The 18598-nt window shown below is 43.7% G+C and overlaps 1 protein-coding gene and 1 pseudogene across 3 annotated transcripts in view; both read right to left on the reverse strand.

Moving 5' to 3' along the window:
* The window catches only part of ZYG11B (zyg-11 family member B, cell cycle regulator), a 101875-nt gene that overhangs the window by 71703 nt on the left and 11574 nt on the right, over positions 1–18598 (reverse strand). Inside the window, exon 2 of one of the 3 annotated variants that reach the window (XM_054667102.2) lies at positions 1650–1792. The exons of 1 other annotated variant lie outside the window; for it this stretch is intronic. In XM_054667102.2, coding sequence (XP_054523077.1) covers positions 1650–1667 — 18 coding nt within the window. In that variant the 5' untranslated portion in view covers positions 1668–1792. The remainder of the gene's footprint in view (positions 1–1649; positions 1793–18598) is intronic. One more of the 3 variants, XM_063817429.1, reaches the window with a different exon arrangement.
* Positions 1732–1872, reverse strand: LOC112206909 (U2 spliceosomal RNA; annotated as a pseudogene).

An 18598-nucleotide genomic window follows, 5' to 3' on the forward strand; every position in this document is an offset into this window, starting at 1 on the left:
CACAGCAGGGGGTTCTAATCAGTCAGGGATGGTGAGCGGAAGACCTCAGAGCTTAGGAAGCTTGTAACCAACTAAAGCATCACAATATGCTTTTCAGACATGAGTATGAAGCTGAGAGAGCTATTTTTTAAAAATAGGGTAGGGCCGAGGTGGGAGGATCACATGAGGCCAGGAGTTCGAGACCAGCCTGGCCAACATGGCAAAACCCCATCTCCACTAAAAATACAAAAATTAGCTAGGCATGGTGGTGGACGCCTGTAGTTCCAGCTACTCAGGAGGCTGAGGCAGGAGAATCACTTGAATCCAAGAGGCGGAAGTTGTAGTGAGCCGAGATTATGCCACTGAACTCCAGCCTGGGTGATAGAGTGAGGCTCTGTCTCAAAAAACAAACAAAGCCGGGTGTGGTGGCTCACGCCTGTAATCCCAGCACTTTGGGAGGCCGAGGCAGGTGGATCACCTGAGGTCGGGAGTTCGAGACCAGCCTGACCAACATGGAGAAACCCTGTCTCCACTAAACACTAATACAAAATTAGCCAGGTGTGGTGGCACATGCCTGTAATCCCAGCTACTTGGGAGGCTGAGGCAGGAGAACTGCTTGAACCTGGGAGGCAGAGGTTGCAGTGAGCTGAGATTATGCCATTGCACTCTAGCCTGGGCAACAAGAGCGAAACTCCGTCTCATAAAACAAACAAAAAAGACAAGCTTATCCTAAGATTCATATGGAAATGCAACACCTAGAATAGCCAAAACGATCTTGGAAAAGAAAAACAAAGTTGAAAGACTTTGATTACTAAAGTAATCAAAACTGTATGGCACCAGCATAAGGATAGACACATAGATCAATGAACTAGAATTCAGAGTTCAGCAATAAACTCTTACATTCGTGGTCAATTGATATTGACAAGAATGCCAGGATAATTCAACGGGCTTGCTTTTTGGCCGGGCGCAGTGGCTCCCGCCTGTAATCCCAGCACTTTGGGAGGCCGAGGTGGGCGGATCATGAGGTCAGGAGATCGAGACCATCCTGGCTAACACGGTCAAATCCCATCTCTACTAAAAATACAAAAAAATTAGCCAGGCATGGTGGCGGGCGCCTGTAGCCCCAGCTACTCTGGTGGCTGAGGCAGGAGAATGGCGTGAACACAGGAGGCGGAGCTTGCAGTGAGCCGAGATCATGCCACTGCACTCCACAGCCTGGGCGACAGAGCAAGACTCCGTCTCAAAAAAAAAAAAAGAATAGGCTTTTCAACAAATGATGCTGGGACCACTGGACATCAACATACAAAAGAATAAAGACAAAGTCCTATCTCACATCATATAGAAAAATTACCACAAAATAGATCAAGGTCCTAAATAGAAGAGCTAAGATTGTTTCTCTTAGAAGAAAACATAGGTGTAAAAAGTCCGGGCTTTAGTTCAGTAAAGTTTCTTAGATATGACACCAATGTATATCTATTAAACTTCAAAAAAATTAAAAACTTTTGTGCTTCAAAGATCACCATAAAGAAAGTGAAAAGGGCATGGTGGCTAATGCCTGCAATGCCAGAACTCTGAAAGGCTGAGGCAGGAATATTGCCTGAGCCCAGCAGTTTGAGACCAGTCTGAGGAACATGGTGAAACCCCATCTCTACAAAAAATACAAAAATTACCCAGGTGTGGTGGCGCATGCCTATAACCCCAGCTACTTGGGAGGCTGAGGCAGGAGAATCGCTTGAACCCGGGAGGCGGAGGTTGCAGTCAGCCGAGATTGCGCCATTGCACTCCAGCCTGGGCGACGAGAGGGAAACTCCATCTCAAAAAATAAATAAATGTAAAATAAACTGATAAGAACAGATACTACACTTGATCTTAGCCAAAAGGCCGAGAAATAGTCAAAGGTAGGCCAGGTGCAGTGGCCTCCCAACAGTTTGGGAGGCCAAGGTGGGTGGATCACCTGAGGTCAGGAGTTCGAGACCAGCCTGGCCAACATGGTGAAGCCTCGTCTCTACTAAAAATACAAAAATTAGCTGGTGTGGTTGTAGGTGTCTGTAGTCCCAGCTACTTGGGAGGCTGAGGCAGGAGAATCGCTTGAACCCAGGAGGCAGAGGTTGCAGTGAGGCAGGATGGTGCCACTGCACTCAAGCCTGGGCAATAGAGCCAGACTCCATCTCAAAAAAAAGAAAAAAAAAAAGGCAAAGGGGGCCAGGCACAGTGGCTCACACCTGTAATACTTGGGAGGCCGAGGCAGACAGATCACCTAAGGTCAGGAGTTCGAGACCAGCCTGGCCAACATGGTAAAACCCCGTCTCTAGTAAAAATACAAAAAGTGACCAGGCACAGTGGCTTACACCTGTAATCCCAGCACTTTGGGAGGCCGAGGCGTGTGGATCACCTGCGGTCGGGAGTTCAAGACCAGCCTGACCAACATGGAGAAACCCCATCTCTACTAAAAATACAAAATTAGCTGGGCGTGGTGGTGCATGCCTGTAATCCCAGCTACTTGGGAGGCTGAGGCAGGAGAATCGCTTGCACCCGGGAGGCAGAGGTTGCGATGAGCCGAGATCACACCATTGCACTCCGACCTGGGCAACAAGAGCGAAACTCTGTCTCAAAAAAAACAAAAAAACACAAAAAATTAGCCAGGCATGTTGGCAGATACCTGTAATCTCAGCTACTAGGGTAAGGCTGAGGCAGGAGAATTGCTTGAACCTGGGAGGTGGAGATTGCAATAAGCCAAGATCACGCCATTGCACGCCAGCCTGGGTGACAGAGCGAGACTCTATCAAAAAAAAAAAAAAAAGAACAACAACAACAACAACCAGAAGAAGAACAACCATGGACAATAATTGCTGATGGGAGAAAAAACTGGAAACCTCATACATTACTGGTGGAAATAAAAATGTTGCAGCTGCCTTGGAAAACAGCTTAGCAGTTTATTACAAAATTAAACAGTTACCAATACGATCCAGCAATTCTACTCCTAAGTATATACCCAGAAATAAAAACATGTCCACACAAAATCTTGTATATGAATGTTTACAGAAGCATTGTTCCTAATAGTTAAAAAGTGGTCTGAGGTCAGGCACGGCAGCTCACACCTGTAATCCTAGAAGTTTGGGAGGCCGAGGTGGGTGGATCATGAGGTCAGGTGTTCAAGACCAGCCTAACCAACTTGGTGAAACCCCGTCACTCCTAAAAATACAAAAATTAGCTGGGTGTGGTGGTGCACTTCTGTAATCCCAGCTATTCAGGAGGCTGAAGCAGGAGAATCACTTGAACACAGGAGGCAGAGGTTGCAGTGAGCTGAGATCATGCTGCTGCACTCCAGCCTGGGCGACATAGCGAGACTCTGTCCCCTCCCCAAGAAAAAAAAAATGGTCCGAATTGTTTTTACTCACAACACTACTGACACCAAATTTCTGGGCTTTTCCCACGCCAACAACCAGTTCTGACACCAACTGGGTATCCTACAATTCAATTCGATTCTGACACTAACTACCCAGAATTAGCATAGCACTACAGTTTAGGCCACTGTCCCCACTGCAGGTGCCAGTCACAAGTCCCAGATTTCCACTTGTACTTCTGGCCAATGAACTATAAACTGTGGGAATCCAAGATCCCCTGAGGAGGGCCTCATGTTTGATAATCTGCTAATACGACTCACAGAATTCAGGAAGGCACTTCACTTGCCATTAACTTCCAGGGAGGGGAGAGGGACTCAAAGTTGTTAATAACCAATGGCCAATGATTTAATCAATCATGCATATGTAATAATGCATCCACAAAATCACCCAAAAATGGGGTTTGGAAAGTATCCAGGCTGCTGCACACATTGAAGTGCTAGGGGTGGGGTAGGGTGTGCTGGAGAAGGCATGGAAGCTTCAAGCTCCTTCCCCCATAGGTTGCCCTATGTATCTCTTCCATCTGGCTGTTCATTTGTATCCTTTAAAATATCCTTTGTATTAAAGTAAGTAAACTTTTCATGGGTTCTGTGAGCACTCTGGCAAATTATCAAACCCAGGGAGGGAGGTGTGGGAACCTCCAATTTGTAGCCAAGACTGACAGGTGTTGTGGTTAATCCAGAGACCTACTACCTGAATTGGCATCTGAGGGAGGCCATCTTGTGGAAGTGAGCCCCTCACCTGTGAGGTCTCTGTTAACGCTGGTTACTGTCAGAACTGAGGTAAATTTTAGGGCACCCAATTGATGTCTGCTGAGAATAGGAGAATTGCTCCGTATAGGGAAAAAAAAAAAAACCACACATCTGGTCACAGAAGTGTTCTGTGTTGAGAGTACAGTAGGAGAAAACAGTTTGTTTTCTCCTACTATATGGTTTGGTATCAAAAATATTGAGAGTGGTGTGAATTAAAGGAGTATAAAGAAGGAAAAAATGTTGTTTTTCCTAACACATGCCTTGGTCCTTCTGGCAACCAGCCCAGAAAGAAGTTATCTAGGGGCTCCTGGACACCAGTCAACTCATTAGCATACAAAAACTCTTTTCACTTCAGAGCTTCCAAGGGGTTTGGGAGCTAACCTGCAAGAAACAGGGTATGAAGACCAAATTTTGGGGGTTTTTTTGGTGTGTTTTTGAGACGGAGTCTTGCTCTGTCACTCAGGCTGGAGTGCAGTGGTGTAATCTTGGCTCACTGCAACCTCTGCCTCATGTCAGGTTCCAGTGATTCTCCTGCCTCAGTCTCCAGAATAGCTGGGACTACAGGCACATGCCACCACACCCAGCTAATTTTTGTATTTTTGGTAGAGACGGGGTTTCACCATGTTGGCCAGGCTGGTCTCAAACTCCTGACCTCAAGTGATCTGCCCGCCTCGGCCTCCCAAAGTGCTGGGATTACAGGCGTGAGCCACCGCGCTGGCTATTTTTTTTTTTTTTAACTATATCATAGTAGAAACAACCCAAATATATCCATCAAAACTGATAAATGGGTAGGGTGGGATGGGGTGGGCGTGATGGCTCACAATTGTAATCCCAGTACTTTGGGAGGATCACTTGGGCCCAGAAGTTTGAGACCAGCCTGGGCAACATGGCGAAACCCCATCTCTACAAAAAACACAAAAATTTGCTGGGTGTGGTAGCAGGTATCTGTAGTCTTAGTTACTCAGGAGCTGAAGTGGGAGGTTACAGTGAGTCGTGATGGCACCACTGCATTCCAGCCTGGGTGACAGAGCAAGACTCTATTTCAAAAACAACAAAAACCAGATGACTGGATAAACAAAATATAGTACAGCCCCATAATGGAATACTACTTAGCAAAACAGGAATGCTGATGTACTGTACAACATGAATGAGCCTTGAAAACATGCTAAGTGGAAGAAGCCAGTCACAAAAAAACCACATATTGTATGATCCCATTTGTATGAACTGTTCAGAAGAAGTAAATCTACAGAGACAGAAAGGAGATTATTGGTTGCTTAGGGTTAGAGGGAAGGTGGGTTAGAAGAAAATGGAAAGTGAATGCTAGTGGGCACAGGGCTTCTTTTTGGAGTGATGAAAATGTTCTAAAATTGATTGTGGCTATAGTTGCACCACTCTGCATATACTAAAAACCACTGAACTGGGTACACTTTAATAGGTGAAATGCATGGTATGTGAATTATATCTCAATAAAGCTGTTATTAAAAATAGTTGCCAGAGTCAGGCACGATGGCTCACACCTGTAATCTCAGCACTTTGAGAGGCCAAGGCAGGCAGATCACCTGAGGTCAGGAGTTCAAGATCAACCTGACCAACACAGTGAAACTCTGTCTCTACTAAAAATACAAAAATTAGCCAGGCATGGTGGCCCATGCCTGTAATCCCAGCTATTCAGCAGGCTGAGGCAGGAGAATCACTTGAACCTGGGAGGCAGAGGTTGCAGTGAGCCGAGATTGCGCCACTGCACTCTAGCCTGGGTAACAAGAGTGAAACTCCGTCTCAAAAAAAAAAAAAAAATAGTTGCTGGGGGCCAGGCAGAGTGGCTCACACTTGTAAGCCCAGCATTTTGGGAGGCTGAGGCAGGAGAATCGCCTGAACCCCGGAGGCGGAGGTTGCAGTGAGCCAACATTGTGCCACTGCTCTACTGCCTGGGTGACAGAGCAAGACTCTGTCTCAAAACTAAATTAAAATAAAATAAATAGTTTAAACAAGTGTAAACACAAGACTAGAAATAAATACATCAAAATGCTAATGATGGTTAGAGGTCATCTTATCCAAACTCCACATTTCAAAGATCAGGAAAACGGCTGAAAACTACATTGAATTGCACCTCAAATATGTTCAATTCATGAGTTCATAATGATACAAAATAAAAACCAACTAGTTATCTTTGAAGGACACCAGGGAAATATCAACTCTGTATTTTGAAAATTGATAAGGATGGGCACGGTGGCTCATGCCTGTAATCCCAGCAGTTTGGGAGGCTGAGGCACGCGGATCACCTGAGGTCAGGAGTTCAAGACAAGCCTGGCCAACATGTCAAAACCCCGTCTCTAATAAAAATACAAAAATTAGCCAAGCGTGGTGGCAACCCGGGAGGCGGAGGTTGCGGTGAGCCAAGATCGCGCCATTGCACTCCAGCCTGGGTGACGAGAGCAAAACTCCATCTCAAAAAAATAAAAAATAAAAAAAAATAAACCCCACAAGATCACCAAGAAATTCCTGTTTGAACACTGGCTTCAAGTAATTCCCTCCTCTATTCCCCAGCCAAGTTTAGTTTCTTCAGTTGTTACAAGTAAAAGTTGGAAAAAGAGAGACCTATAAAGTATAAACACTTTAGCAAGGTATTCAAAACATTTTCCTAGCTAGTTCCAATCTTCCTCTCTAGCCTTTCTCACTGTTCCCCTCTCCCTGCCCCAAACAAGCTACCTGCCAGATACACTAAACTGCATGTTTAAGCAACCTAGCACTTACTGTTCCTTAAGTACTGTAACAGATATTTTCACATCTCAGAGCTTTTGTTAGTCCTTTTATAGCAAAAATCTCACTCATCTTTCTTTTTTTATTTATGTATTTTGTTTATTTTTTTGGAGATAGTTTGGCACTTGTTGTCCAAGCTGGAATGCAATGGCACGATCTCGGGTCACTGCAACCTCCACCTCCCGGGTTCAAGCGATTCTCCTGCCTCAGCCTCCCAAGTACCTGGGATTATAGGCACGCGGCACCACACTTGACTAATTTTTTTGTATTTTTAGTAGAAACGGGGTTTCACCATGTTAGCCAGACTGGTCTTGAACCCCTGACCTCAGGCAATCTGCCTGCCTTAGCCTCCCAAAGTGCTGGGATTACAGGCGTGAGCAACCACGCCCAGCCATTTTTTTTTTTTTTTTTTTTTTTTTTTTTGAGATGGAAGCTCACTCTGTTGCCCAGGCTGGAGTGCAGTGGTGTGATCTTGGCTCACCACAACCTCCACCTCCCCATTCAAGTGATTCTTGTGCCCACTGCAACCTCCACCTCCCAGTTCAAGTGATTCTCCTGCCTCAGACTCCCAAGTAACTGGGATTACAGGCGCGTGCACGACGCCCAGCTAATTTTTAGATTTTCAGTGGAGACAGGGTTTCACCATGTTGGCCAGGCTACTCTCGAATTCCTGAACTCAGGTGATCTGCCCGCCTCAGACTCCCAAAGTGCTGGGATTACAGGCATGTGCCACCATGCCCAGCCAGCCTCATCTTTCAAAATTCAAAGCTCACTACTTCTGTGATGTCTTTCCTAATTTCTAAGGCAGAATTAATTTTATTCTCAGCACCTGAAAAATTAAATTGTACCATTAAAAACAGCTACTGTGTACTGAATGACAACTGTGTGGTGCCAGCCACCAATCTATGTACTTCATAAATATTTTCAATCTTCAATAAACAACTTTGTTTTGAACAAAAGTAAACTGAGGCTCAGAAAGATTAATTTACATATCAGAGATAAAACAGCCAGCAGATGGCAGAGCAAGAATAAAAATCACGACAGCTATCTTTTACAAGGCATTTATTCTGTATCAGGTCCTGGTGCAGATCTCTTTCCATTTCTACATCCTGAGCCGAGCACAATTACATTATTGCATTTTAAAGATGAGGAAAATAAGGCTTAGGTTAAATCTTCCCCCATATTCACATGGCCAATATATTGCTAAACCCAGACTTCAACACAAGAATGAGGCCAAAGCTTATATTTTTAAGTTCTTAACTACTCTACTAATATCATAATTATAATTGTAGAGCACTTATATGCTAATATATGCTATGTGCTATATGCTACTAACTATGCTAAGTGCTTTACATATATAATTTCATTTATTTCTCATAAGAATTCTATAAATTAAATTCCATCAGTATCCCTATTCTACAGATAAGGACATTGAGGCTATCAGAGTTTAAGTAATTTGCTCAAGATTACAGAGCTAATAAATGGTAGAGTCAGGATTAGACCCCAAGCAATCTGACTCTAGAGTTAAATCTGTGCTTTTACCACTACATACACTGCCCTTCATATCTGATTCCCAAGCTAGTTTTCTTTTACAATTCCATGTTACACCATGGTTATCTATGACTGTATCTGTTTACCCCACTCAGCCATGAACTCTTCAAGTAGAAGGAACTTGTTAACCCTTCCTTTATCCCTAGAACCACATGCAGTCCCTGATTTTTACCTGTTACGAGAGAGAGAGAAAAAAAAAGAGTGAGTTCAAATTAAGAGAGTGGTAAAGGAACTTTCCCAGTGTCACATACTGTAGAAAGTGGGGCCAAGATACAAATCCAGGTCTGTTAATAATGAAGTCCATACTTTTTCTGCTACACCATATCATCTCTCAAACAGAATAATTATTAGTCTGGCTTTGAAATAAATGCCAAAATACAACTTGGGACTAACTAGTTAACAGTGGCCCAGACAGGAGGTGATGATGCTATGGATTAGAGTACAGGCAATGAAAATGCAAAAAAAAAAAAATCAAAAGTGAAAAATATTTTGCAGAAAAGAATTGATGAAATGTAGTAAAGAATCAAACAGGAAATCAGTGCTGACTTTTTCTTAATACCCAGAACCTAGTATAACATCTGGCACCCTAGTAGACAGGCAAGTGTTCTTTGAAAGACTGATCAACATTCATACAACACATTTCTTACACACATTGTATCATTTACCCCTCACAACTTTCTTGTAGAACTTCTATACTAGATACCATTTTGTATATGAGGATGCTGGAACTCAGAAATAATAATGTACCCAAGTTCATATATTTAGAATGTGGCAGAACTGGACCTTGAACCAATCTTCAATGCCAAATATCATGCCCTTTGTCTTACCCATAAAGCCTCTCAGATGGAGGGAAAGGATGGAGGGGGGAGTTAAGACCTTACCCGCCAAAAAAAAAAAAACTCCAAAAATAAATCCCAGATTTAACCCAGATCTGTTAATTATGGTCAGAAGAGATAATGAAGCCCTGTAATTACCTCAAGTACAGCAAGCAGAGTGACACAGTCCCTGAGCAATGGCTGAAAATATATTCTATAGCAAATAGGAAAAAGAATTCCAGCCGCAAAAAAAAAAAAAAAAACAGTGGCCGATCTTTATTTTTTTGGTTAATATAGTGTTTTTTTGGGACATGATATAAACCTGATAAATGTGAATTTTTCAAGTAAAGTTTGCCCAGATTGGTCCTCTCAAATACTGCTGGTCGGAGTGTAAATTGGCACAATTTTTCAGAAACTGGGGAAGTCCCTTTATCACTCTCCTAATTTGAACTCATTCTCCTTTTTGTTCTTCTAATAGGTAAATATCAGGGACTATGCTGGGTTTGGGGGATACAGAAAGGGTTAATAATTCTGCTTGGTGTATCTGTGAACTCTATTCTACTTCATGATGTTTCAAGAAATGCAAATAAAGACTCTGAGTTATTTCAAAATGACTTTTTGGTTGCAGGATTGTGTTCCATGGATTATGACACTGCACTAAGACTAGACCACACAGGTCATAACTTAAAGAGTTAAATATTCGCCAGGTGCGGTGGCTCACACCTGTAATCCCAACGCTTTGGGGGGCCAAGGCGGGTGGATCACGAGGTCGAGACCATCCTGGCTAACACAGTGAAACCCCGTCTCTACTAAAAAAAATACAAAAAATTAGCTGGGCGTGGTGGCACGCGCCTGTAGTTGCTATTCAGGAGGCTGAGGCAGGAGAATTGCTTGAACCCAGGAGGTGGAGGTTGCAGTGAGCCGAGATCGAGTGCCACTGCACTCCAGCCTAGGCGACAGAGTGAGACTCCATCTCAAAAAAAAAAAAAAGTTAAATATTCAAGCGATTCTCCCCTTGTTTGCACCATTGCACTCCAGCCTGGGCAACAAGAGTAAAATTCCGTCAAAACAAAACAAAACAAAAAAAACAGCCGGATGCAGTGGCTCACACCTGTAATCCCATCACTTTGGGAGGCTGAGATGGGTGGATTGCTTGAGGTCGGGAGTTCAAGACCAGCCTGGCCAACATGGTGAAACCCCATCTCTACTAAAAATACAAAAATTAGCTGGGCATGGTGGTGGATGCCTGTAATCTCAGCTGCTCGGGAGGCTGAGGCAGGAGAATTGCTTGAACCGGGAGGCGGAGGTTGCAGTGAGCCAAGATCGCGCCACTGCACTCCAGCCTGGGCAACAGAGTGAGACTCTATAACAAACAAAAACAAAGAAAACCACCAGGTTAGAACCATGCCTTATCCCCTATGCTTACAGAGTAAATGTTTCAGTGTCTACTGAGTAAGAAGTAAGTATGAATAAATGAACTACCTATAAGCAGATCCTCTGCTCTTGAACCACAGCTTCTTATAAAAGCAAGGCATACCAGAGAGCATGGGGCAATGAAGACAAGGCAAAAAAGGAATCTCAATCCATTAGCTCTTCCTAAACCTTCTCATAGCTTTCTTTTAATCTCTACCCTTCCTTCCCACAACCCCCACTCCGGTTTTTATTGGTCTTCCTAAATGCTCCTGCCTTGAAGTATTTAGTCATTTACACAACACTCAACTAGAGGTATTCTCAGTAATTTCCCCAAGACTCAGTCAGTTATCTGTTTTGTTGGTTAGTTTGTTTTGTGTATTAAAAGCTTCATTCTGTTACTGTATTGCCAGAGCCATGGCAAAGAAGCATTTCAACATTCTGAGCACTTGTGGACTTCAGAATCTCTGAGCAATGAGGTTTATGTTTTGGTTAATTATAAGAAAAAATATCCTTTGTGAATTATGCTGGTAGCAATGCCTTACAGTAAACAAAGCATATTCACATCCTGATTTCATTTGATACTCACAATAACCTTACAAAGTAGAAGAAAAAGTATTACAATTTTCATTTTACAGTTAAGAAAGCTGAGGCACAAAAATGACTTCTCTAGAAAATTTTTTTTTTTTTTTGAGATGGAGTCTCGCTCTGCCAGGCTGGAGTGCAGTGGCGCGATCTCAGCTCACTGCAACCTCCTCCGCCTCCCGGGTTCAAGAGATTCTCCTGCCTCAGCCTCCTGAGTAGCTGGGACTACAGGCGCGTGCCACCACGCCCGGCTAACTTTTTGTATTTTCAGTAGAGACGGGGTTTCACCATGTTAGCCAGGATGGTCTCGATCTCCTGACCTTGTGATCCGCCCGCCTTGGCCTCCCAAAGTGCTGGGATTACAGGTGTGAGCTACCGTACCCAGCCCTTCTCTAGAAATATCGTAGTTAAGAACAACAGTAGAACTGAAGTTGAATTCTAGTGTTATCACAATGGGCAAATTACCTAGTTCTTCTGACACTCAGTTCTGTCCTATGTAGAGTGGGGATAATATTAGTACAGTCATGTGTTGCTTAACAACAGGAATACATTCTGAGAAATGTGTCATTAGGCAATTTTGTCATTGTGTGATCACAGAGGTGGTAGATAGGATGCAAAAACCTGTACAGCATGTTACTGTACTGAATACTGTAGGCAACTGTAACAAAATGTTAAGTATTTGTGTATCTGAAAAATCTAAACATAGAAAAAGGCTGGATGCAGTGGCTCACATCTGTAATCCCAGCACTTTGAGAGGCTGAGGTGGGCAGATCACTTAAGGTTAGGAGTTTGAGATCAGCCTGGCCAACATGGTAAAACCCCATCTCTACTAAAAATAAAAAAATTAGCTGGGTGTGGTGGCTTGTGCCTGTAGTCCTAGCTACTGGGAAGGCTGAGGCAGGAGAATCGCTTGAACCCAGGAGGCGGAGGTTGCAGTGAGCTGAGATCAATTGTGTCACTGCACTCCAGTCTGGGTGACAGAGCGAGACTCTGTCTCAAAAAAAAAAAGGAAGAAAAGAAAAGGTACAGTAGGAATAGGCATAGAAGATAAAAAATGGTACACCTGTAGAGGGGACTTAACATAAATGGAGCTTGCAGGACTGGAAGGTACTTGGAATAAATCAGTTGAATCAGTGATAGTGAATGTGAAGGCCTAGGACATTACTGCACACTATTGTAGACTATAAATACTTAAGCTACACTAAATTTATTTAAATGTTTTTTCTTTTTGGGGGGGTGGGGACAGAATCTATCACCCAGGCTGGAGTACAGTAGTGTGATCATAGCTCACTGCAGTCTCAATTTCCTGGAATCAAGCGATCCTCTCACCTTAGCCTTTGGAATACGTGGGACTACAGGTGTGCACCAAAGCACCCAGCTAATTTTTTTTTATTTTTGGTAAAGACAAAGTCTTGCTATGTTGCCCAGGCTGGTCTCGAACTCCTGAGCAAACTTGTTCTTTCTTCAGTAATAAATTAACATTATCTTACTGTAACTTTCTTAGCGATTTTATGAACTTTTACTTTTTTTTTCTTTTTTTTTAGTATTTATTGATCATTCTTGGGTGTTTCTCGGAGAGGGGTTTTGGCAGGGTCATAGGACAATAGTGGAGGGAAGGTCAGCAGATAAACAAGTGAACAAGGGTCTCTGGTTTTCCTAGGCAGAGGACCCTGCGGCCTTCCGCAGTGTTTGTGTCCGTGGGTACTTGAGATTAGGGAGTGGTGATGACTCTTAACTAGCATGCTGCCTTCAAGCATCTGTTCAACAAAGCACATCTTGCACCGCCCTTAATCCATTTAACCCTGAGTGGACACAGCACATGTTTCAGAGAGCATGGGGTTGGGGTAAGGTTATAGATTAACAGCATCCCAAGGCAGAAGAATTTTTCTTAGTACAGAACAAAATGGAGTCTCCTACGTCTACTTCCCTCTACACAGACACAGCAACAATCTGATTTCTCTCTCTTTTCCCCACATTTCCCCCTTTTCTATTCGACAAAACCGCCATCGTCATCATGGCCTGTTCACAATGAGCTGTTGGGTATACCTCCCAGACGGGGTGGCGGCCGGGCAGAGGGGCTCCTCACTTCCCAGACGGGGCGGCCGGGCAGAGGCGTCCCCCACCTCCCGGACGGGGCGGCTGGCCGGGCGGGGGCTGCCCCCCACCTCCCTCCTGGATGGGGCGGCTGGCCGGGCGGGGGCTGCCCCCCACCTCCCTCCCGGATGGGGCGGCTGGCCGGGCGGGGGCTGCCCCTCACCTCCCTCCCGGATGGGGCGGCTGGCCGGGCGGGGGCTGCCCCCCAGAACTTTTACTTTTTTATTAACTTTTTGACTCTTTTTTTTTTTTTTTGAGACGGAGGCTCGCTCTGTCGCCCAGACTGGAGTGCAGTGGCATGATCTCGGCTCACTGCAAGCTCCACCTCCCGGGTTCAGGCCATTCTCCTGCCTCAGCCTCCCGAGAAGCTGGGACTACAGGCACCTGCAACCACGCCCGGCTAATTTTTTGTATTTTTAGTAGAGACGGGGCTTCACCATGTTAGCCAGGACGATCTCGATCTCCTGACCTCGTGATCCGCCCGCCTCCGCCTCCCAAAGTGCTGGGATTACAGGCGTGAGCCACCGCGCCCGGCCTACTTTTTGACTCTTGAAGTAACAAAACATAAACACATTGTACAGCTGTAAAAAAATACAAAAAAAATTCTCTCTTTTACATCTCTTTTTCTATCTTTTATTTTTTTTAGAGACAGGGTCTTGCTCTGTCACCCAGGCTGGAGTACAATAGCATAATCACAACTCACTGCAGCATCGACTTCCCAGGCTCAAGAGATCCTCCCACCTCAGCCATCCGAATAGCTGGGACTACAGGCACGTGTCATCATGTCTGGCTAATTTTTTGTTTTTGTGTAGAGACGGGGTCTTACTATGTTGCTCAGGTTTGAACTCCTGGGCTCAAGTGATCCTCCTGCCTCAGCCTCCAAAGTGCTGGGGTAATAGGCGTGAGTCACCATGCCTGGTCTCTCAACTCATAAGAATCAGGCTCAAGATGTCCTACCCAAAAGCTTCCTAAGACTGACAATTCCTGTAACAGAACACAAGGGCTTTCACAGTGCTCCTTTATTGTATCTTTGGGTGACTTTTTTCTAAAGATTGGGCCAGAAATCAGGTGACTACAAAAATTACAAACTCGACAATTTAATGATAGAAATAGATTTTTTATGGATATCTTTCTAAAAGACTATGTAATACTATGATGAAGAGTGTGGGCTTGGGAGTCAGACTGCCTGGATTAAAATGCCACCTCTACCATTTACAAACCTATATAACCTTAAGCAAAGTACTTAATCTCCCTGAACCTCAGTTTCATGATTATAAAATGAAGACAAGAGCAGTGCCCATGTCATAGGATTGTTGTCAGAATTAAATAAATTCTAAATGCAACACACTAAGAACAGTAACTGGCATATACTACCTGCTCAATAAATGTTATTACCACAGAATATCAGCTGCATAGAAAAAAACCCCGCATTTTCTTCTCTACTGTATTCTCAGAGCCTAAAACAATGCCTACTACATAGTGGGCACTAAATGTTTATTGCATGAATAAATGAAAAGTCAAGCATGAATTTATTGTTAAGCATAACTAAAATACACATTTGCCTCTAGAGAAAAAGACTACGTATCCAGAGAGAAATATTAAGTCCCAAGTCTAGCCTTGAAACCAAAATGAAACTGAAAGGCACTCAAGTATCATTTGAGTTCACAGGTACCTATGAGAAATTGAGATGTTAGATATCTCTGACTTCTCATCGTAATACTCCATGGAAAATCTCCTCTTAGTTGTTTGGGTTTTTAAAAAACTTTCTTTTCTTTTCTTTTTTTTTTTTTTTTTTTTTTTTTTGAGACGAAGTCTCACTCTTTTGCCCCAGGCTGGAGTGCAATGGTGCAATCTCGACTCACTGCAACCTCTGCCTCTTGGATTCAAGCAATACTCCTGCCTTAGCCTCTCGAGTAGCTGGGATTACAGGTGCATGCCACCACACCTGGCTACTTTTTGTATTTTTAGTAGAGATGGGGTTTCACCATGTTGGCCAGACTGATCTCGAACTCCTGACCTCAGGTGATCCACCCGCCTCAGCCTCCCAAAGTGCTGGGATTACAGGCATGAGCCACCCCGCCCAGCAAAAACTTTTATTTTCTATTACAAATTCAACCAAGTCAGGCTTCCAGAAATAAACATCTACTATAACCTTAGAGATGATCTAATCCCTTTACCCTCCCCTGCCCCAACTGCAATCATTTTACAGACAAAGAGGAAGGTCAAGAAGGTAGTACCAGCAGGGCGCAGTGGCTCACACCTGTAATCTCAGCACTTTGGAAGGCCAAGGTGAGCAGATCACTTGAGGCCAAGAGTTGGAGACCAGCCTGGCCAACATGGTGAAACCCCATCTCTACTAAAAATACAAAAAATTAGCTGGGGGTGGTGACGCATGCCTGTAATCCAAGCTACTCAGGAGACTCAGCCATGAGAATTGCTTGAACCCCGGAGGCGGAGGTCGCAGTGAGCTGAGATGGTGCCACTTGCACCCCAGCCTGGGTGACAGAGACCCTGTCTCAAAAAAAAAAAAAAAAAAAGAAGGTAGTACCAAGGGCATAGATCACAGACAATAGATAACATTGTGTTTAAGGGTATGGAGATATTGAACTATTTGGTATAAACTATGGGGAATTGTTTTTCTTTTTAAAAGAACACCAACTACTCTTTGGAGACTCCTAGATGACAAATTGAAAAGCAAGTAAAGCAAGCTTCTTGCACATATCACTTTAAGGCCTGGCCACTATGGCAAGTGGATATGTGCTAAAGGGCAAGGAGGTAGAGTTCTATCTAAAAAAGATCAAGAGCTGGAAAGCTACATAAATGCCCTCCTCTTTCATCTAACGTCATGTGATAAAGCTATTCTAGGAAACAAAACAAAAATTCAGGTCAGTGGCCATTGAGCAGATCACAGGAATTGTCCACTCAAAGAGATACTTTAGCACTATTTTCCTGTTACCTACAATAACCAGGAGTTTTGAAATATAATAAGGTAAACAGAGAAGTGGGGTTAATAATGGAAAGAACACTGGGCTTGCACAGTCAGTTCTGGCTCTGCTACTTACTAGCTGTGTGACCTTAGGAAAGTCAATTAACTTCTCAGTTTCCTTATCTGAAAAATTGAAGCTAAACCTCTTGACTATCCCACAAAATAGTAATGAGGAATAAATGGGATATCCATGAAAATACCTTTAAAACAAGGGCCAGGAGCGTGGCTCATGCCTGTAATACCAGCACTTTGGGAGGCTGAGGCAGGCAGATCACTTGAGGTCAGGAGTTCAAGACCAGCCCGGCCAACATGGTGAAACCACATCTCTACTAAAAATATAAAAATTAGCCAGGCATGGGGGGTGGGCGCCTGGGAGGCTGAGGCAGGAGAATCACTTGAACCTGGGAGGCAGAGGTGGTCGTGAGCCAAGATCGTGCTACTGCACTCCAGCCAGAGCTTCAGAGTGAGACTCTCTCAAAAAAAAACAAATTAAAATAAATAAATAAAACAAAGTACTTTGCAAATATTAACTTAATTGAAATAAAAGGTCTCTGGTGTGAAAAAGGTGGGTAATACATTGAGAGGTTAGAGCTCAAGTTTACACAAAATTTAAGCCTATAAAAACAGTTTGCCCAGATCCCATAGTACTACAGCTAATAGAATGTATCTACTCTACTATAGTACTTGCCTTTAACTTGCTAGAATCTTACTACCTTTTCTTTAAGAGATGGAAGGAATCACACAGAGGATTAATATAACCTTTTCATTTTACAAATTTAAAAATGGAGGCATAGAGAGTTAAAATGACTTGTGAAAGTTTACAGGGCCAGCTGGGCACTGTGGCTCTGGCTCAGACCTGTAATTCCAGCACTTTGGGAGGCTGAGGTGGGCAGATCACCCGAGGTCAAGAGTTCAAGACCCACATGGCCAACATGGTGAAACTCTGTCTCTACTAAAACTACAAAAATTAGCCAGGCGTGGTGAGGGGTAACTGTAATCCCAACCACTCGGGGGCTGAGGCAGGAGAATCGCTTGACCCCGGGAGGCGGAGGTGGAGGTGGCAGTGAGCCAAGATCGTGTCACTGCACTCCAGCCTGGGTGATACAATGAGACTCTGTCTCCAAAAAAAAAAAAAAAAAAAGTTACAGGGCCTATGAAATGAAAATTATAAATGTTATATAACCAAGAATATTCCAGCTTTAAAAAAAAAAGTCCTGGCCGGGCATGGTGGCTCACACCTGTAATCCCAGCACTTTGGGAGGCCAAGGTGGGCGGATCACCTGAGGTCGGGAGTTTGAGACCAACATGGAGAAACCCCGTCTCTACTAAAAATACAAAATTAGCCAGGTGTGGTGGTGCATGCCTGTAATCCCAGCTACTCAGGAGGCTGAGGCAGGAGAATCACTTGAACTTGGGAGGTGAGGTTGTGGGGAGGCAGTGGTTGCGGTGAGCCAAGATCACACCATTGCACTCCAGCCTTGATAACAAGAGTGAAACTCCATCTCAAAAAAAAAAAAAGTCCTTAGAAAAGAAAAATATGACATTGAATAGGCATTAAGACACTGGAAAGCTAAGAAAAACATTTATACAAAGGAGAACTGAAGATAACAGAAAAAACAAAAGATCTTTATATAAAGCTATTAAGGCCAGGTGTAGTGGCTCATGCCTGTAATCCCAGCACTTTGGGAGGCCGAGGCGGGCAGATCACTTGAGCTTAGGAGTTGGAGACTAGCCTGGCCAACATGGTGAAACCCAGACTCTACTAAAAAACTACCAAAATTAGCCGGGCATGGTGTCAAACATCTGTAGTCCCAGCCACTTAGGAGGCTGAGGCTGCAGTGAGCCAAGATGCCACCACTGTACTCCAGCCTGGGCGACAGAGTGAAGACCTTGTCTCAAAAAAATAAAAATAAAGAAAAAGTTAATAAAAGTTTTTAAAAGAATTAACCACCCCTCTAGATTTAGCAGTAACTGATTATTTACTATCTGAGTTTAAACATTCTACTCTCTGGAAGAACACCTCTACAAATTATATAGACAAGTGACTTTCAAGTGTTTATACAAAGGGATACTGCTTCGCAATTCATCTCAAAATCAGGAGGCTGTCTTCTCAGCTCTTCCTGTTAAATCCTTGTGGACAGAACATTTATCCTAGGTCAAAAGTGCCATTTAGGCTAGTAAAAGAAACTATCCAATCTAACATTTCTCACCTACCCAACCTCTTTTCCCCTCAGGGGACCTGTACAGAGTGTTCAATTTTTTTCATCT

The sequence above is a fragment of the Pan troglodytes genome, chromosome 1 (assembly GCF_028858775.2).
Source record: "Pan troglodytes isolate AG18354 chromosome 1, NHGRI_mPanTro3-v2.0_pri, whole genome shotgun sequence".
NCBI classification, from domain to species: domain Eukaryota; kingdom Metazoa; phylum Chordata; class Mammalia; order Primates; family Hominidae; genus Pan; species Pan troglodytes.